Genomic DNA, 19,930 nt, shown 5'->3' on the forward strand with positions numbered 1-19,930 from the left:
ACAAAGTGAACACATTGGATACAGGACAGGAGACTATCAAAATAGGACAGGAAACAACAGACGCAAGCTTGACACAGTGACTGGGGAGACACGAGTAAACACGGCGACAAAGACTGACTAAACACAGAAGAAGATTAGACACTGAGAGAGAACTAAGATTGCTAAGAACTGAAGGCTAACAGAAACAAACTTAAAACATGATGAAAGAATAACCATGAACCTAAGAATCGCAATGAATATTCAAAAGCAAATAGCATGATGTCCAGAACTAGAAAACACTGGGTCACAGACAGTGCCCTGACACTTTTTGCCCTTTACGGGGGTTTCTTTTTGTATGTTTGTCAAACTTCTATGGGGTTTTTTTTTTTGGGTTGTGTTTATGTTTTTGGAAAGCTAGTCCAGTTAAACTAGTCACACCCAGGTCTGGTTATTAACAGGGCCTGATAGGTATAGTAGCTTTTAAATGAAATTATCATTTAAATACTGCAGTTTATATTTACTTCTCTGTTAAATATTACAATTTGTTTGATGACCTGAAACAAATATGGTGCAACAAATATGGAAAAATATGGACTGATGCACAAGACATGGGTAACTTGCACACCTAATCCTACACAGTATATATAGGTTTTGGGATAACATAAGCTACTATCCAGTCATCTTTTTCAGGGAATACCTTGCTTATTTCAGTAACAACAAAAGAAAATTACATTTCGGTTTCAGTGTTTGTGTCTTTGTACCGTCTTTAATTAAATATGGAGTAATTATTATTTACAGATTTATAGATTAATGGAACCACATGCTCAACTTTTTAAATTATTAATATATTATATATTTAGTATATTTAGTATATTTATATATTTTTTACGCGTTCAAGTGTGGAATAACGGATTCTAAGTAATCCATCCTCAAATACAGTGGGTGGGTTTAAAGTCACCAAAGAGAGATTTCATTGGATGATGCCAATCGTTAGGCCCACCTCTCCGTCATTCCGCAAATCACCGCTGCAGAAGGAGGGACCTGCCGCCTCACTTAGTAGCCCATGACGTCAGTTAGTGGTAGCTGGGCACTACTGAGAGGAAGAAGTTAAGATGGTTCTCATCAAGGAGTAGTAAGTGCGGGGTTTCTGTTTAAACTGTACTTTTCTTATTATTTCTGAAAGCACTCTATAGGTTAGTATAGATCCGTGCACTCACGGCAGTTTTTTTCAGTCCCTGTGCGCTGATGCAAACTTTTCATCTTGTCTCGGGGTCAGCGTCAGGCACACGAGGGGAGGATGGGATTGGCCAAGAGCGTCTCTGGCCTACCGGCTTTGACAGCAGATTGTCATTCTCTGACAGCTGCTGGTTTCCTGTAGTTTCTCATATGTTATCGCCAAGCTGATGGCTTCTAAACGCTTCAATCTGCGGTTTTTGTTATGTGGTTTTAAAGCGCAGACATTTTCTTTTTCAAAGCCTCGAATTGGCACCCGAGTTGCTAACGCTAATTTAGCTAACTGCCTAACCTGAGGGGAAGTTAACTGGAAGCTGTAAGTTCTCGCTGTCTTTGCAGTATTGACTCAGAAACTGTCGGCGCCAGCTAATCACCCCAGCATAACACATTTTGATTACTTAACGAATTGGTAGTTTGTTCACTCCTGTCTGTTTCAAGCATCAATCATTTTGCATGTAGTAAAGACGAAGCTAGCAGCTGTTAGCCTTAGCCTTTTGGGTTTTGAAATTGCATAAAAGATTTCAGTTTCCATTTGTAAAACCGCTATCCTTGGGTTAGGCTGAATATGTAAGCAGGCTTCTTACTTCACATCTTACCAAATGAATTGGGTTCAAGGCAGGAAGACTGAACACTTAAACGTTTTTAGAGATAAAGAAAGTGAATATAAATGGGTAGATGGAGGATGTGAATGGGTCATGTTTTGCATCGCACGGGAATTCTGAAAATAAGGATTGACTTAGATTTGACTTATGTAAAAACCTTGTTACAACATTGTCTTATTCCTTAAATATAACACAGTATTGCTGCCAGCATGCACCTCAGCACTGTGGCGCCCTAATTCCATGAAAGTCCCTGTGTGGTAAGCAAAAAGAAGCACTGGAAGTCTGAATTGGCACTACCTGCACTATTGCATGTGGCCACTTACTGGCCTACAGGAGTGAAGGAAGACTGTTCCCGCATCCCTAACACCCCACAATCACTCACTGCACTCAGGCTCACATGGTTTGATAAATTTGACATCTTCTGATGTTGCCTGCACATTTTGTTTGCTTCAAACTTAAACGTCACTAATTACAAGTCCTAGCAGCATTGAAACAAAACATCTGATGGTGGATGACATTTAGTTCAGCCTTGTTTGACCAGGGATGGTCTTTAATGGTTAGAAATCTTGAATAATAGATTCAGATCTGTTTTGTCTTCTTAATTAAACTACTTCGGCTAAGCTCACTGTATTTCTGGCCCCACCTAACTCACATTATTAAAAAACAAACAAACAACAACAACAAAATAAACTTTCTGTAGTCCCATAAAGTTTTGTCTTAATTCAGCTCTAACTTTTTCAACCAGGTCTAGTAATAGGTTCCTCTCATCTTGCTGATGTCAGCAGTATGTCACTATGGGTGGTTCTAGAAGTATTTTTCCCTCAGGAAGAGTAACTTTGAGTGTCTTCCTGTTCCTGGCAGTGAGCAGGTCTCTGTGTGTCATCGTGGTTCTTCTGGTTTTGTAATCCGGAGTCCCTGTAGTTATGTTCTCATTGCTTCTTCTGGACTTTTCTGCATACTGTGTGACCTGACAGGCAATTGTCATGTTGCATTCATTGTGAATACAGACAATAATATAAGGCGTGAGTAAATGTGCATGCTGATTTGGCATGGTAATGAGTAATATTTAGAGACTGAACCTTTTTATAAATAATCTCAATAACAAAGGCTATACAGGCTTTACTGCCAAGATGTAGAGACATTTCAGGCTCCAGAGTCAGTTTTATTGTTTTAGGATGTATTATTACTGTATTATTTATGCCACATGCATCTGCAGTGTTTTCTTTTTTTTGTCCTATTAGTATGTGCTCTAACTCACTCTTAAAAATACAAATGTCGGCATACGTCTAGAAGAATACTCCTTCTCATATATGGGTCGCTGCTTTAGATTGATGTGGAATGATAGTTTATCTCATGAAATTGTCTAATATGAAACAGCGGATTTGAGAAATGCGTGCTTCATGAAAGTTACTCATCATATGTTTCTCTCTTTTGCAGCCGTGTGGTTTTACCCTGTAGTGTCGAAGAGGTGAGTAAGTGGCTTAATAGCTTGTTATGCTATTAAGATGTTGTAAATGATTAACTTTTTGTCAAGTCTGCTTATATTTTCTTTGTTGATGCCGTTGACACATAATCATGTTGACAATAACAAAATAATGACATTAACAGCCATAAAAAGTTACAATAAATTAATAATAACTAAATAAGGAAAAAGTCATAATAATGTTAAAGGATATGAAATGCACTTCTTCATACTTACAAATATGTAGTTTCTTTTCTATAGTGCCTGTACTGTTTGTGTGGTTGTAAACGAGCCCATATTGATGCTTGAAAAAAAGTCCATCCTCAGTTAGTCTGACTGTTTAAACTGAGTCAACCCTCAGTTCCTTTTTTGGGCTTTAATGTGTCACTGTGGCGTGGCCAAAAGGAAATGTTGCAAGTCTCTGACATGTGCCTTTTGTTTAAGACAGTTCTTTTCCACTCGCTGATAATAAAGACATGGCAATGTTGTATCATTTCTGTTGTTTTGGCTGCTGGCTGCTAAAACCAAGAAAAAGCTTAATTTTGCAGATGTTGTTTGTTTGAGCCAGCAATCGTTCTCTGTGTTTAGAGACATTTCTGTAATAAATCCCAGACTTTCAGCCAGCTGCTGGGATACAATCTCTTGGCAATTAGTGCTGCATATCCAAATTCAAAATATTTGAAAAGTAATTCTTGTCTTTGTGGAAGAAATGTTAACAAGACTTATGGTAGCTGATTATTAGTCATTCTCTTCTTCTGCTGTTTGATGTTCAAACATCATAAGTAAGTTAATTTAGCTTTAAGATGGTGGAATTGGGGAACACAGCAGCAGAACTGAAAAAGCTGGCTTAAACATTTAGCTCTTCAGCAAGTTTTCTCTGCACGTTATAGAAATCTAACCTACACTAGAGTGGCAGCAGGACAATAATAGAGCTTAAGAATTTTATGGTTACTTTTTTTTTGCACAGTTTTACAAAACAGGTCATGGGTTGGGTTCTGTTCCTACAATTTCACTGTATGGGAAAGACAGAGAGAAATGAATGAATTAAAAAAAATGTCATCCATATAAAATATTTGATTTACTTTTCTGACAGTTTTAGATTTCCTGTGTTGCCCTTGAGCTCTCAGGAGTAATGTACATTGATTACTGTTTGGTTAAAAAGCGTTGCTGTGTTCACAATAAGCCTATATCATTTTATTAGATGGAAACTTTCAAAATGTTAGGAAGAGAAAGAATTGGTTTATGATTTAGATGTATATCACAGTAAAAAGTACTTAAATCTACTGTCTAGCATCATGTTTTTATATTATGATGTTTGTCTTGCAGTATCAAGTGGGGCAGCTGTTTTCTGTGGCTGAAGCGAGTAAAAATGAGACGGGTGGTGGTGAGGGCATTGAGGTACTCAAGAATGAGCCATATGAAAAAGATGGAGAAAAAGGACAGTACACACACAAAATTTACCACCTAAAGAGGTATGTGCTTTCCTTTGTATTTCTTGTTTTTTAGAACTCCACTGTTGGCTTCATTGATTCTTTCTTATAGTGTAATAGTGCAGTGCTACCAGGCAGTGTCAGTGTTGTCTTATCTGTGAAGCATTTTCAGTTCAGTTGCTAACTGTGCAATCTTTGCTATAGAAAAAATAGGTGATAAGTCTTCCTCCTTCCTTTCTCTTACCTGTACCTCCTACCCTCCACCACACCCTACAGTAAAGTCCCAGGATTTGTGAGACTCCTAGCTCCTGAAGGTGCCCTGATTTTCCATGAAAAGGCTTGGAATGCCTACCCCTACTGCAGAACCAGTGAGTCCCCTTCCCAGCACCACTTAGTTTAGGTTTGCCTTGAAACTCTTCTTCTCACTTTTAAATTAACATGTCTTGTCTTTCTTCCCCCCCTTTTTTCCTTCATGCTTAACCTGGAACAGTTGTGACGGTATGTAACCCTAAATGGGTTTTATTAGCTAAGATTAAAGTTAATAAGAAAAGAATTACATAATTTTTTTTTCTTCATTATGTTTCTTCTTTCTCTTTATTCTAGAATGAATATATGAAAGATAATTTCTTCATTAAAATTGAGACATGGCACAAACCAGACCTTGGAACGCAAGAAAATGTGAGGACATCAAAGCAAACGGATGTCTAGTATGAATCATGAGTTTTATTTTCTAACATATCTTTTTGTATTTGCTCAGGTGCACAAACTAGACAGTTCCACGTGGAAGAATGTAACGGTGGTGCCCATTGACATTGCAGACAGAAGTCAAGTGGCCCATGCTGTAAGTAGCTTCATACACAGTATGGCGCCTTCATGTGGACAACTTTGATTATTACAGTTCTTTGTCATGAGAATGTTTCGTAAGCAGGTGTTTTATGGCTCTGTTTATGATTTAATTTGAATATATATGCGTTTTCCAGGGAGAGAGAAAAACGACATCTAGCCTTTCCTATGTAATAGGGATGCAGATGAATAACACTGATGAAATGAAACAGCACTTTCTTTCTATTCTCGTCTAACCAATTTATTGAATTGCATACATATCTGAAAGTAGCTGAAAGAGCATTTTGTTACTACTGAGCAGTCTGTGTGACTTATGACTTACTGCATGTTTCTCTGGTGTGATATTACTGCAGTCCAATTTAAAATCCAGAATAAACGGTGTTTGTGCGATCCTTTCTCTTGCCTATATAGCACTCTCAAACTGTTAGAGTCAGAGTTTAATTCATGAAAACAATACAGACGAGCTAACTGACACATGGTCGTTTCATCTGTGGAGTTTCAGGGAACAATCTTTTGGCTAAATCGGTTTAGTTTATGTAGTAAAGATTTGCTCTTGGTTTGGTCAGAAATCACGCCGTCCATATAAATCACATGTCACAGCATGTGGTTTCTCTGCTCAACTTTGTCTTGCTCTTAAGCATTGATTATTCTCAGCTACGGACACAGACAGCCAAAGTCCTGACAGCCAAGTAGTCATTCTTTGAAGTCCGCCACTTGGGGTGTACTTGTAGTTGGTGCATTGTAGTGTAAATCCACAGCGGACAGGAAAAACTGGCAGATATGCAGACACTGTGCTCTGTCTCATAAACAACTGATCACTAGGACCTGAGTGGAACCTATTGGACTCACAAGATGTGATCAAGGCTTTAACACAAGCAGAGCTGTGTGCATCTGTTTTTCTGTTTTGTTTTGTTTTTTTTCAGTTAATATAAACTGGTAATCAACCGGATGTCCTAGTTAAAGAAGAAGTAGCACTTAATGTGTCTGTGCATATTCACTGACTATTACTACAGTTTCAGGGAGGCTAATAAAATATTTTGAAAATTATAATGACTGTTAGACAGATTAGAATTCAGTATCTTCTAGCTCCTGCTAAGCTGTTTATTCACAATGATTTTTTTTTTTTCTTCTACTTTTTTGCTGGGCTTTAGCTTTAGTTTCCAAAGTGTGTTTCTCGTTTCAATTTTGTTTTTATTGTTTGAAAATGTGTGTAGTTTATATTAATTTCACTTTTAGTTTTAGGGTTTTTTAAAATTATTATTGTTTGGCAGGCATATGTCAGGAATAGGTTTGGCAAAATCATTACAGATTTTACAGTTAAAAAACCCCCCAAAAAAACAAAAAACTTGTTGAAAGTACTTGACTTAGTCTTGTAGACATCCAGAATCACAATAAACGCGTCTATCAAAGCCTATTGTAGTCATACAATATCCTCAGTTTTAGATAATAAAAATAAGGATATTGTGTCTATATATTTTTTAGTTTTCCAGGTTCACAAACAGTGCTTATCCATCCTTTTTTTTTCCCTTCTTCTTCCCTCCTAAAAATTGCTTCAGGGCCATGGTGCTAACACAGAGCCACAGACAATCATTTACATTTAGACCTACGACTAGTTTAGAGTCACTTTACTTAATGTGTATGTTGATGTTTTGTGTGTCTGTGAGGAAAAAACTATTCGCAGATATCTCAGATTTGTAACTCACCAAGTCATATGTCAGCCAGGCACCACTTTAAAAAGCACGAGAGAGACTGGAGCACATTTTTTAGTACTTAACTCAACATTTGGATTTTATTTACAGGCTGTCATGAGCTTCAAAACAGTTGTGTATGTTGTTCTTACAGCAACATACTTGATTTTTCAGGTATGATTATGCATTCATGGAGCTGAAAAAGCTGCCTGTGCTCGTGGCATCGACGATAAGTAGAGCATTGCAAGTGAAGAGAATCTTTGGCAATCTTCATAAACCTTTAGTCAATCCTGACCCATTTTATAAATATTTTACTGAAGTTGGCATCAGGTCCAGCCCATCTCCTTGGTATTTTTTTATTTTGGTTTGGTTTGTCTGTGAGTTTTTCCCCAGTCTCTCTTTGTATTTCTTTATAAAGACACAGAACATTAATTGCTCTCTGGGCTATCGTGTACTTGGCTGACTGTTCTGCTTTATTGGGCTATGTTACTTCTTAGTTTTGTTTTGTTTACTTGTGTTTTTTGTGGTCTGTTTCTTTGCACCGTTTGAAAATGTGTTTGCTGTGCTGTAATAACACAGTGCATTAAAAATAGTTGATTTCAGGAGTGTGTCCCAATACAGCCAGCTGACTGGAGAGATCTTTGTATTTAAAAACGTACACATACCAGTTGAGGATAAATTAAAGATTTGAATACTGCTTGGAATCTCTGAAATCATATTTGAAGATGTTGCAGGTTATTGCTCTTATTTGACATCACATTGCCTCATTTCAATGTGACTGCCGGTATGCGTGCAAGCATACATGTGGCTATTTGGCCGAGAAGCCCTAGTTTCTGTGTGTGTACATGTTTGTTTGCGGTGGGTAGTTAACGAGGCGGACGTGTTTGCCTTGCTGGAGGAGTGTGTTGTGTCTGAGGGCCCTATCAGCCCTCAGCCTCGGGCATGACTGCAGGCTCTGGGGCGTACTGCCAGCACAGATGAGTTTGTTAGTGTAATTAAGGTTCACAGTGCTGCGTGTGCCGGAACTAGACAAACACACACTCGACGTAAACACACTTGCAGTCTAATACACACTCTTTTAGAAATGGCTTCTTTTCGCGTACCACGGCACATCGATTCACAGACCTCATTAGTGCAGCACAGTGTATTGTTATAGTGATGGAGCTCTCAGCATTAAAACACCCAAATTAGAGAGTGCGTGCGTGCGTGTGTGTGTGTGTGTGTGTGTGTGTGTGTGTTTTTTAGTGGTGCATTTTTATTTCTTTCCACACGTTTGGCACCCTCCTGTTGGATAGTAGCCCTGAAAAAGTAGCTTTTAGCTTCAGGCGCATCATGATTTATTTAAAATTGCTGGGCCCTTGAGCTGTTGATAATTTTAAAGCCATTTCATTTATTTGTATTATTATTTCTCTTGTCTTTTTTTTTTTTTTTAATTTTATTTTTTTATGAGAAAGTCAGGTCTGTTAAGTTTTTCGTGCTCGTCACGTGTGCTCAGTATCCCTCTACATTTTACTATACCCTTTAATACAAAAAGATCTTGGTGCATTGGGGGAAAAAATTAAAGGGCAAAAGTGCTTAGTTCACCAGAATATGTTGGCAGGACATGACCGTTTGAATTGGATACTGTATATGGGGTAAAAGGTTATTTTGCAGTTGGAGCTGCAGACATACAAACTTAAATAAGCAGCACAAATCCTCATCAGCACACAACAGGTAGATGCAAGTACATTCACTTATGTTAACTGGCATCCTCACCCTAATTAAACAAGTGTCAGAGCCCCCATACACAGATCGGTCTTATCTTCAAGCCACTTGTGAGCACAGCTGTGTTCTAGTCCTGCTTTGTGACATTATCTGCAGAGATGGAAGGATTTGTGAAAAGGGAGGAGCCCTCTTCTGACTTTTCTTGTAGCTAAGCTGTTTCTGCTCTTTGTTCCCTTACTCTCGTCGTTGAATAGTTGTCCCACATTTCCATCTTTTCATTTAAAAACGGTGTCTATGTTTTTGTTTTTTTTTTAAATTGGGGTAAAATCCTGCTGATTTCTTGGCTCTTGTTGCAAGATGAAACAAATACCAGTATTCATAAATAAGCTTGCCTCAGCTTTGTTAAATATTCTGTGCTATATATTCTACTAATGAAAGTAACTGAAAGTTTCATTGTAGGACTACAAGGAAGATGAGGATCCTGCCATTTTCAAGTCTGTCAAGACTGGGAGAGGACCTCTTGGTCCCAACTGGAAGGTAATGCTGTTGTAAACTACATATATTTTTAACTGAAAATGGTCTACATCCATGTGACTGTTTCAGCACCAGTTCAGAAATAATCATTTGATAAAATACAGACTTCAACTGCACAGTGGCTGCTTACATAGACAATAAGGGCTTTTTCTTTCTTATTTCTTTGACTTTCTTCTGACAAAGGATCACATGTTTGGGTGGTATAAATCCAAGGTAGCATGTAGTTACCAATCAAACTCAATTAGGCGATGAATGCTAATATCTGTGTCAACTATTTCAGCCCTCTTGGGGTTGGCAGTTTTGACAAAAGTTTCCTCTCTGGGAGCCCTAAAAAGGCAAATTAGTGTGGATGCTCAATGTAAATACAGCAGAAGTGGATTTTTCTTTCTTTCTCGCTTTCGTTTTTTTAAATGAAATGCGATGCATCTAAGAGTTTTGAACACGGCCTTAGGCCACAGGGTGCTTTTAAAAAAAAACAAAAAAAACAACAACAACAACGGAGGCAAACATTTGACCCATTTGCCAAGTTATAGGAAAATGGGTATATATCTGGCCATCAAGACTAGGGATGGGTACCGGTGTCCGGTGCCATCTGACATAAACGGTAGTAACCAGACCGAAAAGCAGCGAACATTTCGGTGCTTTTTTTCCTGAGCTGTGATTCACTTCTAGCCAATAATTTTACGTTTCCGAGGATAGTAGGCAGGTCCAGGTACGTGCGTTCTTTTATGCAGAGCTACGGATTAAAAATGCCCAAGGCGAAGCGGTCAAAAGTCTGGCTGTACTTCACAGCAAAAGATGCAAACTCAGCAGCCTGCAACAAGTGCTTTAAGCTGATACTGTGATACTGTCAAAGGAGGTAACACCTCAAATCCGATGAAACACCTGGCGACGCATAGCGTTTTTTTAAAAAGCCCAGAAATGCGCCGTATGATAGCTTGCTGCGAGACCTCACACCGAGCGCATCTACTGTGCGTGGGTTGCCTGTTATCTGACCCGGAGTTAGCAATATCCCTCAAAAAACCCGAAGAGGAGAGTCCTGGCCCCTAGCCCTGCCAGTGTAGCAGAAATGATGACGGATGATGATGCAGCAGCAGCCGTTCTTCTCTGCGTGAGTAGCTTAATGTTGTTAGTGTGTAATTTACGTTGAGTAGGCTAACCACGTTATTACATTAATGCATGTAAAGTGAACTAGCAAACCTCATCATAGCTACATGCGGCTGTCTTCTTGTTTGATGGCAGATACTCCCTTCACCCTGGCCAAAAAGGCTAAAATGACCAAAGAAAAAGTGGAAAACAGTTAAACATGAGAGGTTTTGGACAAAGTTTGTGTTTTTTCCATTGATTAAGCACTGCTTCCAGCCAAGAGTGATACCATATATGCCCCATAGCTGCAGAAAAGGCACACATTGTTATCTTTTTACAAAAAACCAGCTGAACATGAGAGGTTTTTGGACCAATTTTGTGTTCTCCGTTCTTTAAGCACCGGTTTGAGCACCGTTTGAGCACCGGCACCGTTTCAAAGGTACCGATTTGGCACCGGTATCGGATAAAACCTAAACGATACCCATCCCTAATCAAGACCTGGATTAGTAGTCTTGCTCTCATGGATTTTGCTTCTATATTTCATGACTTTGTACAGTCATGTGCATTGTATGTAGTTGCTGCAATGTTTTGATCTCCAAAGTCTAAGTGCAGCTTGGACATATTGGGTCAGCCAAAGATTGTGTTTTGTGTGGATGTGCCTGCAGCAGGTTTATATAGCAGGTTTATGTGATGAGATCTAGGCATTAAAAGTCTTTTACAGGTAACTTACAGAGCTGCAAGAACACTCAGGCTTCGTCCACAGCTGGAAGTAAAGTGTCCGTTTGTGGACTCAGAGTCTAAATTGGCAAACAGCAGTTCTGTATAAAGAGGGACATATTTTGATAAGGGGTAAAAAGTCAAAAAGTAGCTCATCCACAGAGAAACTTTGTCAGTAGTTATGTTGCTTTCGCCTGTAAACCCCGCCGTACCCCGGAGCCACACGACCGGGTCCTGTTCGCTGTTGGAGCACAGAGGATTTCTATTCTGCAGTGGAGCCCTCAAAGTTCACCATGGGAAACTTTCCTCTGCTTCAAGAATTTTTGCAGAACAAAGGCAGCCAAACAGCTTTAAAAAGTATGAATAAAGAAGCACAACTTTTATTTTGTGTTTTTAATTAGATCACTTTCCCGTCCGCTGTGGACATGGAAAAAGACTGTTTTTGAAAAGGTGGGGGGAGAAAGTAGTTATGTGACAACAGAGGCACAATTTCTGCCAGCTTCTCAGAGCAATAAAACTCTTGTCTATCTCTGCATGCACACATGCTTGCATATCGGTACCCTTTGTATTTCTGAAAACTTCTGCTCCTTTGAGTGGGGCACAGAGAGGGAGAGAAGAAATGTCACCGTAAGTGTTTTGATGTAGAATCCGTTTCATGTGAAGTTCTCCTTTAGCGATGACAACTTTTCTAAACCCACTGCAAATTTAGAAATGTTTCTCATTTCCCTTCTCTCACGCTTCTCCATGATCGTAGCATCAAACGGCAGTGGGATGAGGGCGATTGAGGCGGGTCTGTGGCATTTTCTTTTTGGAATGCCGAGCCAGAATGAAGTGATTAATTAAACAGGTGTTCTCAGAGGGAGAGTGTGTGTGTTCTGGGGGCGAGCAGGTCCTAGGTGTTAATAATGTAACCGGATTTGCACTGCGGCGCCCTTATCGCTTCGTGAGCACCGTTTTATCTGCCTTCTGTGGCCACAAAGACATGCCTGTCGGGAACGGTGTCGCTGTCAGGGTGGAGGCAGAGAAATGGTCCCTTCATCTGGAGTTTATCCACTTTGCTGTGGTCCCCCCTCCCAACACCCAGCCTCTTTTCTTCTTCTCTTCTTCAGAGCGCGCGGCAGAGTGCAAGCAGCGGATAGATTTAGAAAGTGTGCTGTAGATTAGGGCACTTTTATCTGTGCACAGCACATCTTCATGTTGATAATTATTTCAGCAACCTTCATGCCCAAAGCATTATGCATTAATGAACGAATCTTAGATTTGTCAAAAATAATGCCTTCTGCTGCTTTTACAACTGTTCTCTCATTGGAAAGTTTCTGTCAAGTTTTTGCAGCGCGTTATTCTGATATAGTGACGGGTTGTAAGTCGGATTCTTTTCCCTGTTCCTCTCAACAGAAAGAGCTGAATAGTAATCCTGAATACCCAAGGATGTGTGCCTACAAATTAGTCACAGTCAAGTTCAAGTGGTGGGGCCTGCAGACCAAAGTGGAGAACTTCATCCACGAGGTTAGTGACATATTTGGGATTAGGATTCAACTTTATTGGCATTACACATGTATAAATACAGGATAACGAAATATAGTAGAAGACGTAAAAACTCATTTACACAGTTGGCTCATGAGTTATATTTAGATTGAGAGTATTGCAAGTTTGCGCATGCAATACTGTGCCTCTTCTGTCTGGGTGGGCAGTGCTTAATTAGTGTTTAATTATTATAAGCAAGCTGTAACTGCAAACATGATGAGGTAATGTTTGGGGGCTCTATAGTCAAATGGAACTTAAGCCAGTAGGATACAGTAGAGTAATTTGTATTTAGAGTTTCTCAAGTTTCAAATGTACTTATAAACACTTGACTGATGCTAAACATCACCCAGTCCTAACCAAGACTGCTGCTATCTACCACAGCAAGAGAAGAGGATCTTCACTAACTTCCATCGCCAGCTCTTCTGTTGGATTGATAAGTGGGTGGAGCTAAATATGGATGATATACGGCGTATGGAGGCAGAAACGCAGAGAGAACTGGATGAGGTGAGTGTATAAGTAGAAAATCACAGTTAAAATTTAACTTTAAGTCTGGTAAGTGATGGATTTGGTGCAAGAGAAAATAAAACTTCCCCAACCCTAAGCACTTTCCTTGGTTAAATTTCTCTTATTCGCTGTGCAAAATCCGTGTAACACCAATTTTAGTTATCCAGCTGTTGTCTTCCATTCACTAGAAGTAGAGTGTGCTAATGTGATAAAGCCGGAGGACTGCTGGAGTAAATGTAGTGGCTTAAGGGCTCCCTGTGGAGTCTTTGACCCCTAGTGGTGCGATCTAGCTGACTTTCTTTGAGTGGATCCTGGTGTTATTTACAGAGTGCACAAGTAAAAGGCCCTTTATTAATATATGTGAATTCAAAACCTCATAGTTTTTAGTGTTTTGTTTTTTTAAAATCAATATTTTCAATATCAATAATATTACATTTAAGATCAATCGTCATATTTTTTCCTTTTCATGTATGCATTTTGTTTGTTACTAAACTTCCTTAAACTGTTTGGTAATCAGCACAAAACGGATGACTGTGAGAACAGTGTTTGTTCTTCCTCATAATCCCATTTCTATGATTGCCTTTATTGTATTTTTATCCAGAGGCGTAAGAATGGTTCTGTACAAAGGCTACAGAGGAGTAGCAAGGCCAAGTGTAGGTCTTTGTACTGCTGTTTGTTGTTACTGGTAGGGCAGCATCTTAATGGGGTTTCTGTTAGCCTGGCAAGGCTGTGCCGCATCGTGCCATATAGCTAATTATGATTCGAAACATTTCCACCGTCATCTGTAGGCCGCCTGTGTTCCAGTGTATCCCATGGCTAGTGCATGATGGTCTCGCCTCAGCTTGTGATGTGTAACAATGTCTGCCAAGTGCAGGGTATTTTTATCCCCCAACCGTAACTCTGCATGAGTCTCTATAGTTGGGGGATTAGTTTACGTTCTGTGTCCATGTTTGCACACTTCAGCATCATTTTCTTTATTTTTCTAACAACCAATCACTAAGTTGGAGTAGTTTATATAACCTAACCATTCGTATTATTATTCCATCCGTCTGTCCATTTTAATGGCTCATCCAGTTCAGGGTTGACCTTCACAGTAAACAGTGTCTGCTTGCAGGAACCTTTTATGTGTGAAAAGTCTTAATATATTGTCTCATGTTTTAAGTTGACAGAGCTTCGTTAGATGCTCACTTTAGACGACTTTAGTTTTTCTGTGCGGTGCAGTGGAACGAGCCAGCACGGCTTGGCTGATTGCAGCTGTTCATGGCATGGTGCGACTTCACTCTGCGCTCTTCGGTGTTGAGAAAGGGCTTTACTCCACTGTGTTTGTGCTTGTGTGTGCACATGCCATTTCACATTCGAGGTCCAAAAGCAGTCATCTAAGAGGAAACACTGGTGAAAAGCATCCATTTCTTCACCACAAAAACATCTTCGGTTGCATTTTTGTAATGTTTCTCTTTGTGCGATTTGAACACAGGATAACAGTGTTTGACTGAATCTCAGCAGTACAGATGTGTTTTTCAAGTGTTCATCCTGCTACTTCTGTCAGTAATCACATCATCAGTAAATACCCAGTGACCCAGTTCTGCTGGCAACCACAGAAGCCCATGCCATAACATTGCCTCCACCATGTCTGACAAATGATTTGCTAATCTTAGTCTTATTCCTTCTTTGTACTACATACTGTCTATATTCATGTTAATAAAGGCATTTTTTGATTATAGGCTTCGACAGTGGTGTGCCAACCTCCTCAAGAGTGCTCCTCAGGTAGCTAGATGTTGTGAACAGGCCTTTTCTTTAAAAATTCCTCCATTCTTAGTTGTCTTCTGTGGTATTCCAGGCCGTTTAGGGTTACTGAGCTGCCACTGCTTTTGTTCGTTTTAAGAAGGAGCTATAATGTTCGATTTGATAGCTCATGTGCAATAAAACCTACTTTTATTGCAAATTGAGAGCTCCTATGAAAGGCTAGCATACAAGTTTAACACAAGTAGTTATATATGTACACAGAAGTTCCTGCAGTCCAGTTAATCCCCATAGAAAAATAGTCTACTTCTAAATCACAGGCTTCAGTTTCTGCATCTTGCATTCACTCTAAACCTCTCCACTGCCTTGCTCTTGAAACTTCTCCAAATATCAGTCTGGGAGCTTTTGGCCGTACAAGGAGAACAAGGGAGGGATCTGGGCTGGACCGGCCAAAGTGGGCCAGTCTCAAACATTCCTGGCTCGCTACCAGCATGCAGAATTTTTGCGATTTGCCTTCGCACATCTCGCCCAGCTGAGCATGTGTTTCCAGTTTTCCCTCGGAGTAAGTAAACAGGTTGGTACAATCAAAGACGGCTGCGGCAAGCAGGGCAACAAGCCTGAACCTCAAAGCTCAAGGGGTTACCAGGGTCACATTTGGGTGGTGGTGAGAACAGCCTACACACAAGTCACTGCCCTTCACGTTCTAGACAAAGACAGCACTGGGTGAATGGAAAAACCCAGCATTAAGGAAGCTGTATACTAATAGTCATATCTGAACTCTTTAAGTATAGTGGTTGGGTGCTGATGGTGTGGAAGGAGGAGGTATGCGAGGACGGGGTGTGTACGAGGGGGTTTCAAGATGGCTCCTTTTTCCTCATTAACATACAAATGGAATTCTGCAGTTGAGAAGGAGTCTGTGCTGTGATTGAGGAGAAAGGGAGGGAGGATTGGGGGGTGAAAAGATGGAGAAGTGGGAGGGTGAATCCTCGTGCCATTTCATCAGATCTGTCTATTCCTCTGTTTAGAGCCAGTGTTGGTTTGAACTGTTCCATTAAGGTGTTCGGCTATCAGATTCTAACACTAATTGACTTTCCAAAGCCATCAGCCTCAGGGTGGGAGAATTTGAAAGTGATGCTTTTATCTACCTAGAAGACAAACAGGAGGCTTGATAAGGACTTTTGGAGCTGCCCTTTTTCCAGTTTACAAAAAGAAATGTAATGTATTTTTACTGGTTTGCAAAGCCAAAAGTAAGATTTAATGAATAGAAAGAAGTCCGACCCCTCCCAGTAACCAGCGACTCCTGAAGCCGTCATCTGAACTCTCCCTTACGTGTTTAGCTTGCATAAATCTAACGCGTGTTATTTCTCTCCCTTTCCCCACAGCTTCGCAAAAAGGGTGATGTGCGAGGAACCAGCGCTGCGGATGAATGAAAAGGATTTTAAACACCACACCCACAATGACAGCAGTTGTGAAGACTGCTAAGCGGGCTCCTTTGGTGCCACTTTTTTACCCTAACTGAATCACGCTGTGGAGGAGGGAGCGCTGCTACCTGCAATCAATAGAGCAGATCCCCGGCTTTAACCCAATCATAGTCATTCTATCCAGTGAGGAATTGATTTATAGCCACCGATACGATGCTGGCTGATGAGACTCAGGTTAATTTTGATCTTGGACAGAGAAAGGCCGGCTATGGCCATCAGGATATTGAGACCTAGTCTTCTGCAGAGATGCAAAGAAAAGCTATTTACTTTTTAAAGAAAAAAACAAAAGCAAATTCATCAGCTTGATTCCACAGTGGCAGGTGTTGGACCAAATATTTCCAGCTCCCCCAACCTCCTGTTTTTTCCCTACCAAAAAACCCCCCATTCCTCACAGAATGATGCCCTCTGTGACCTCTCTTTGTCTCTTCCCCAGTCTTCACTGTACACACTGTGGCTCAGTGTGTGGTTTGCATTCCCTGGCAGGAGACTGTTTGTCATGCTCTTGTTCCTTCCTGCCATAACCTCCATTAAGTGATTACTAACAGCCTTGGCGTCTTGGCCCGTTGTAATCCTTCTTCCATCACCCCCCTCACCTTATCGAAGCACTGCATCTTATTAACACTGACAATCATGTCTGTACAGGTATTCACTCTCACTCCCACATGCAAAGGTAACAGGAAGCCCACACACGCACTCAGTCATATGACACATGCAGTGTGCAGAGAGCATAAACATGTGAATTCATTCTTACCCATACACACTCACACACACACTCACTCACAGGTGTGGATACCTTTGTGCTGACTGATCTTTGAGAAACTCAAGCAGGGGCAGATCCTCGCGAGTTCTTTTAGCTAAAGGATGTTACTTTGAATATGTTTACAACTCTCTCCCCCACCCTATACTGAAAACAGTCGCACATAACATACATTGCAGCATTCACCTCTCTAAAAGATGTCCCTAGAGGAAAACAAACTGCACTGAAAAACAGCCACAGATGGTGCTACACCCCTCCAGCCTCTGTCACAAGCCAAACTGTGCTGCACTCACCCAACCCACCACCAGAGGCCTTTCTCGCTCCTCCGGCTCTCTGAGGTAGACAGTTTCCAGAAGGCCTCCCCTCCTCTGCATCATTCTAGCTGTGTTTACAGATTTGCAATTGCCTTATCAGTGCCTAGTGGATACCAGTACCATGTAGAGTTGCTTATGTGTCCAGGCCTTTACACCTATCAGAGCTACTACACTTAATGAACCTCTGCTGCCAGCCATTGTTTTAGCTACCTCTCTCATTTCTGACTGGCCATTTTTCCTGATGCCCTAAAGTGTGTCCACCAAATGTTTTGGAAAATGTCAGGCACCCAGTTGAACCCTTAAGAGGCACATAGGTTTGGGTTCTTTTTTGTTTTGTTCTGTTTTTCCCATGTGAGAGGATCTATTAGTATGCCACACAATATTTTATGTCAAAGCGGTTCAAATACACGACTGTGCCTGGTAGCCGGTTTACAAATAAAATGTTCCTCCAAGCACTGTTTTTATATCAATACTGTGGTTGTCTGGTTGTCATCTGTAGATATGCTCTTACAGCTCTAAACAACTTATATAAAGTTGAGCACAGAAAAGAAGCTCAGTGCCACTTCAAGCTGCTGTCGTTTTATTTTTTGCGTAGCGTAAATACACGACACACTCGTGCTCAGGAAAAACACTTTGGTGGACACACACCTCGTAAGGGTTAGCATTAGCTGTTAGCTGGTACTTCTTAGGATTCTTGATTCTAGTCTTGACAAAAGAGCTTTATCAGGGCGCAGACTTGTATGTTATTCTTTTGTTTCCTGATATGTGGAAGTGCAATTCCTTTCCATTCCCGCAAGCAGAACTTTGTTACTATAACAGCCAGCGTGCACCGTTTGTCATGTAAATCTTTACCTCAGACCAGCCATTGGAAAGAGCTGCCATATTAATGTTTTCTGGCTTTTCAGCTCTGCATCCAGCTCTCTCTCTCTTTTCTTTTTTCTTCAGGCTTCAGAATTGTGTCACATCAGCCTTGAATATTAATTATGCTTGTGTTACATGTATACAGTATGTGTGGTTTGCTCATGTGTTCCCTTGTAATGTTCTTGAATATTTGTTTGTTTTGGTTGCGTGTCACTGTTTTAAATTGCCCAACATAAATTTGGGATTTGTGTTTAGTAATCGGTTTGCCGTTATTTCTCAAGGCAGATTATATGATTAAATACTTTCAGGAAAGTATTCTAGTGTGTTTGGTTAATGACAATCCTGTGAGGGCAAATCTGACCATGTCCACGGTAATTGGCTTTTCCAAAGAGAATAAATGGTGTTTATGTGTTCAGCAAATATTGATTTAATATAGGAAAATTTGGAAAACTGTTGTCAGAAGCATCGGTTTTCAATAACAGAATCTTCTCAGGCTAACAATAAGACAAAGATTTGAGGCTGCAAAGATAATGTAGCTTGTTCGCTTTTATCGTCTTTATGTGTTAGAGCCACCTTTGTCTTTGTTACGGTCATGAATGCATAGGTCTCTGAGCAAACAGTGTAATTAGTGTTTCAAAGTTCATTTGAATGATTCCTCATGTGTGTATGAATTTAAAAAAACAAAAAACAAGAACCCAGTGGAGAGAGGGGAAAGGAAAAATCTTAAATCAGTCGTTTGCTATTCTTCAAAACAATGATGTTAACAAAAGTGTTTAAAGGTTCTGATCAGCTTTTAAAAATCAGGGGTTGTGGTAACGAATGTATGATGTATTGTGCCTTTTTCTTTTTGCACATCTTTTTTGTGCTACTAAGTCTATATATTGTATCTAAATATAAATACATTTCCTTTTTTTTCTTCTTTTTTTGACAAAGTTTCTTGCAGTTCAGTTTGTGCTGTTTTTGTCTGATTCCTAGAAAATAAAGGTTTTGCCTGAGGGGGATTTGATCAGTCCTCAGGGCAAAGGAGAGAGCTGTCATTTATTTGTAAAGCTTTAAATGGTCACAATCTTTGCTAAAATACTATAAAAGATTTATTATTTATTTATTTATTTGTGCTATATGTTACTCTTTCTTTCATTTTGGCTCTTTGAATGACAGTTCTGTACTGTAGATTACCGATAAGACAAAAATTTCCTACAGATTTTGGTGACTCCAGCGTGGACCGCGCTCTCTACGACCTGCAGGTCAGGAGAGTCGCACAATAAACAGCGGAATCTGTGCTAAAGAGCAGGAAAAGCCACCAGTCTGCTGCCTGAGATAGCTGCCCTTTTTTTTTTCTTTTTTTTTTTTATTGTTTGTGGAGGAATAGTCACATGTGCCTGCTGCAAGGAAACCAGCTATATCTGCTACAGAACAAGCAAATAATGCTGTTTCTAAAAGGGGAGATGGGCAGACTCGCCCACACACCTCC

The 19,930-nt window shown here is 40.1% G+C and overlaps 1 protein-coding gene across 1 annotated transcript; it reads left to right on the plus strand.

Moving 5' to 3' along the window:
* The first annotated feature begins 1,002 nt into the window (after nucleotides 1-1,002).
* Nucleotides 1,003-18,227, plus strand: LOC146656859 (phosphatidylinositol transfer protein beta isoform). The gene is made up of 11 exons (XM_085424637.1): nucleotides 1,003-1,111; nucleotides 3,252-3,282; nucleotides 4,603-4,748; nucleotides 4,983-5,074; nucleotides 5,197-5,204; nucleotides 5,310-5,384; nucleotides 5,464-5,547; nucleotides 9,401-9,478; nucleotides 12,674-12,784; nucleotides 13,184-13,306; nucleotides 16,429-18,227. Exons 1-11 carry the CDS (start codon nucleotides 1,092-1,094, stop codon nucleotides 16,474-16,476), a joined length of 816 nt encoding a protein of 271 aa, XP_085280763.1. The 5' UTR covers nucleotides 1,003-1,091; the 3' UTR covers nucleotides 16,477-18,227.
* The last annotated feature ends 1,703 nt before the right edge of the window (nucleotides 18,228-19,930 follow it).

The sequence above is a fragment of the Rhamphochromis longiceps genome, linkage group LG12 (assembly GCF_057381845.1).
Source record: "Rhamphochromis longiceps isolate RC_006_pf linkage group LG12, R_longiceps_female_GT1.1, whole genome shotgun sequence".
In the NCBI taxonomy this organism is placed as follows: domain Eukaryota; kingdom Metazoa; phylum Chordata; class Actinopteri; order Cichliformes; family Cichlidae; genus Rhamphochromis; species Rhamphochromis longiceps.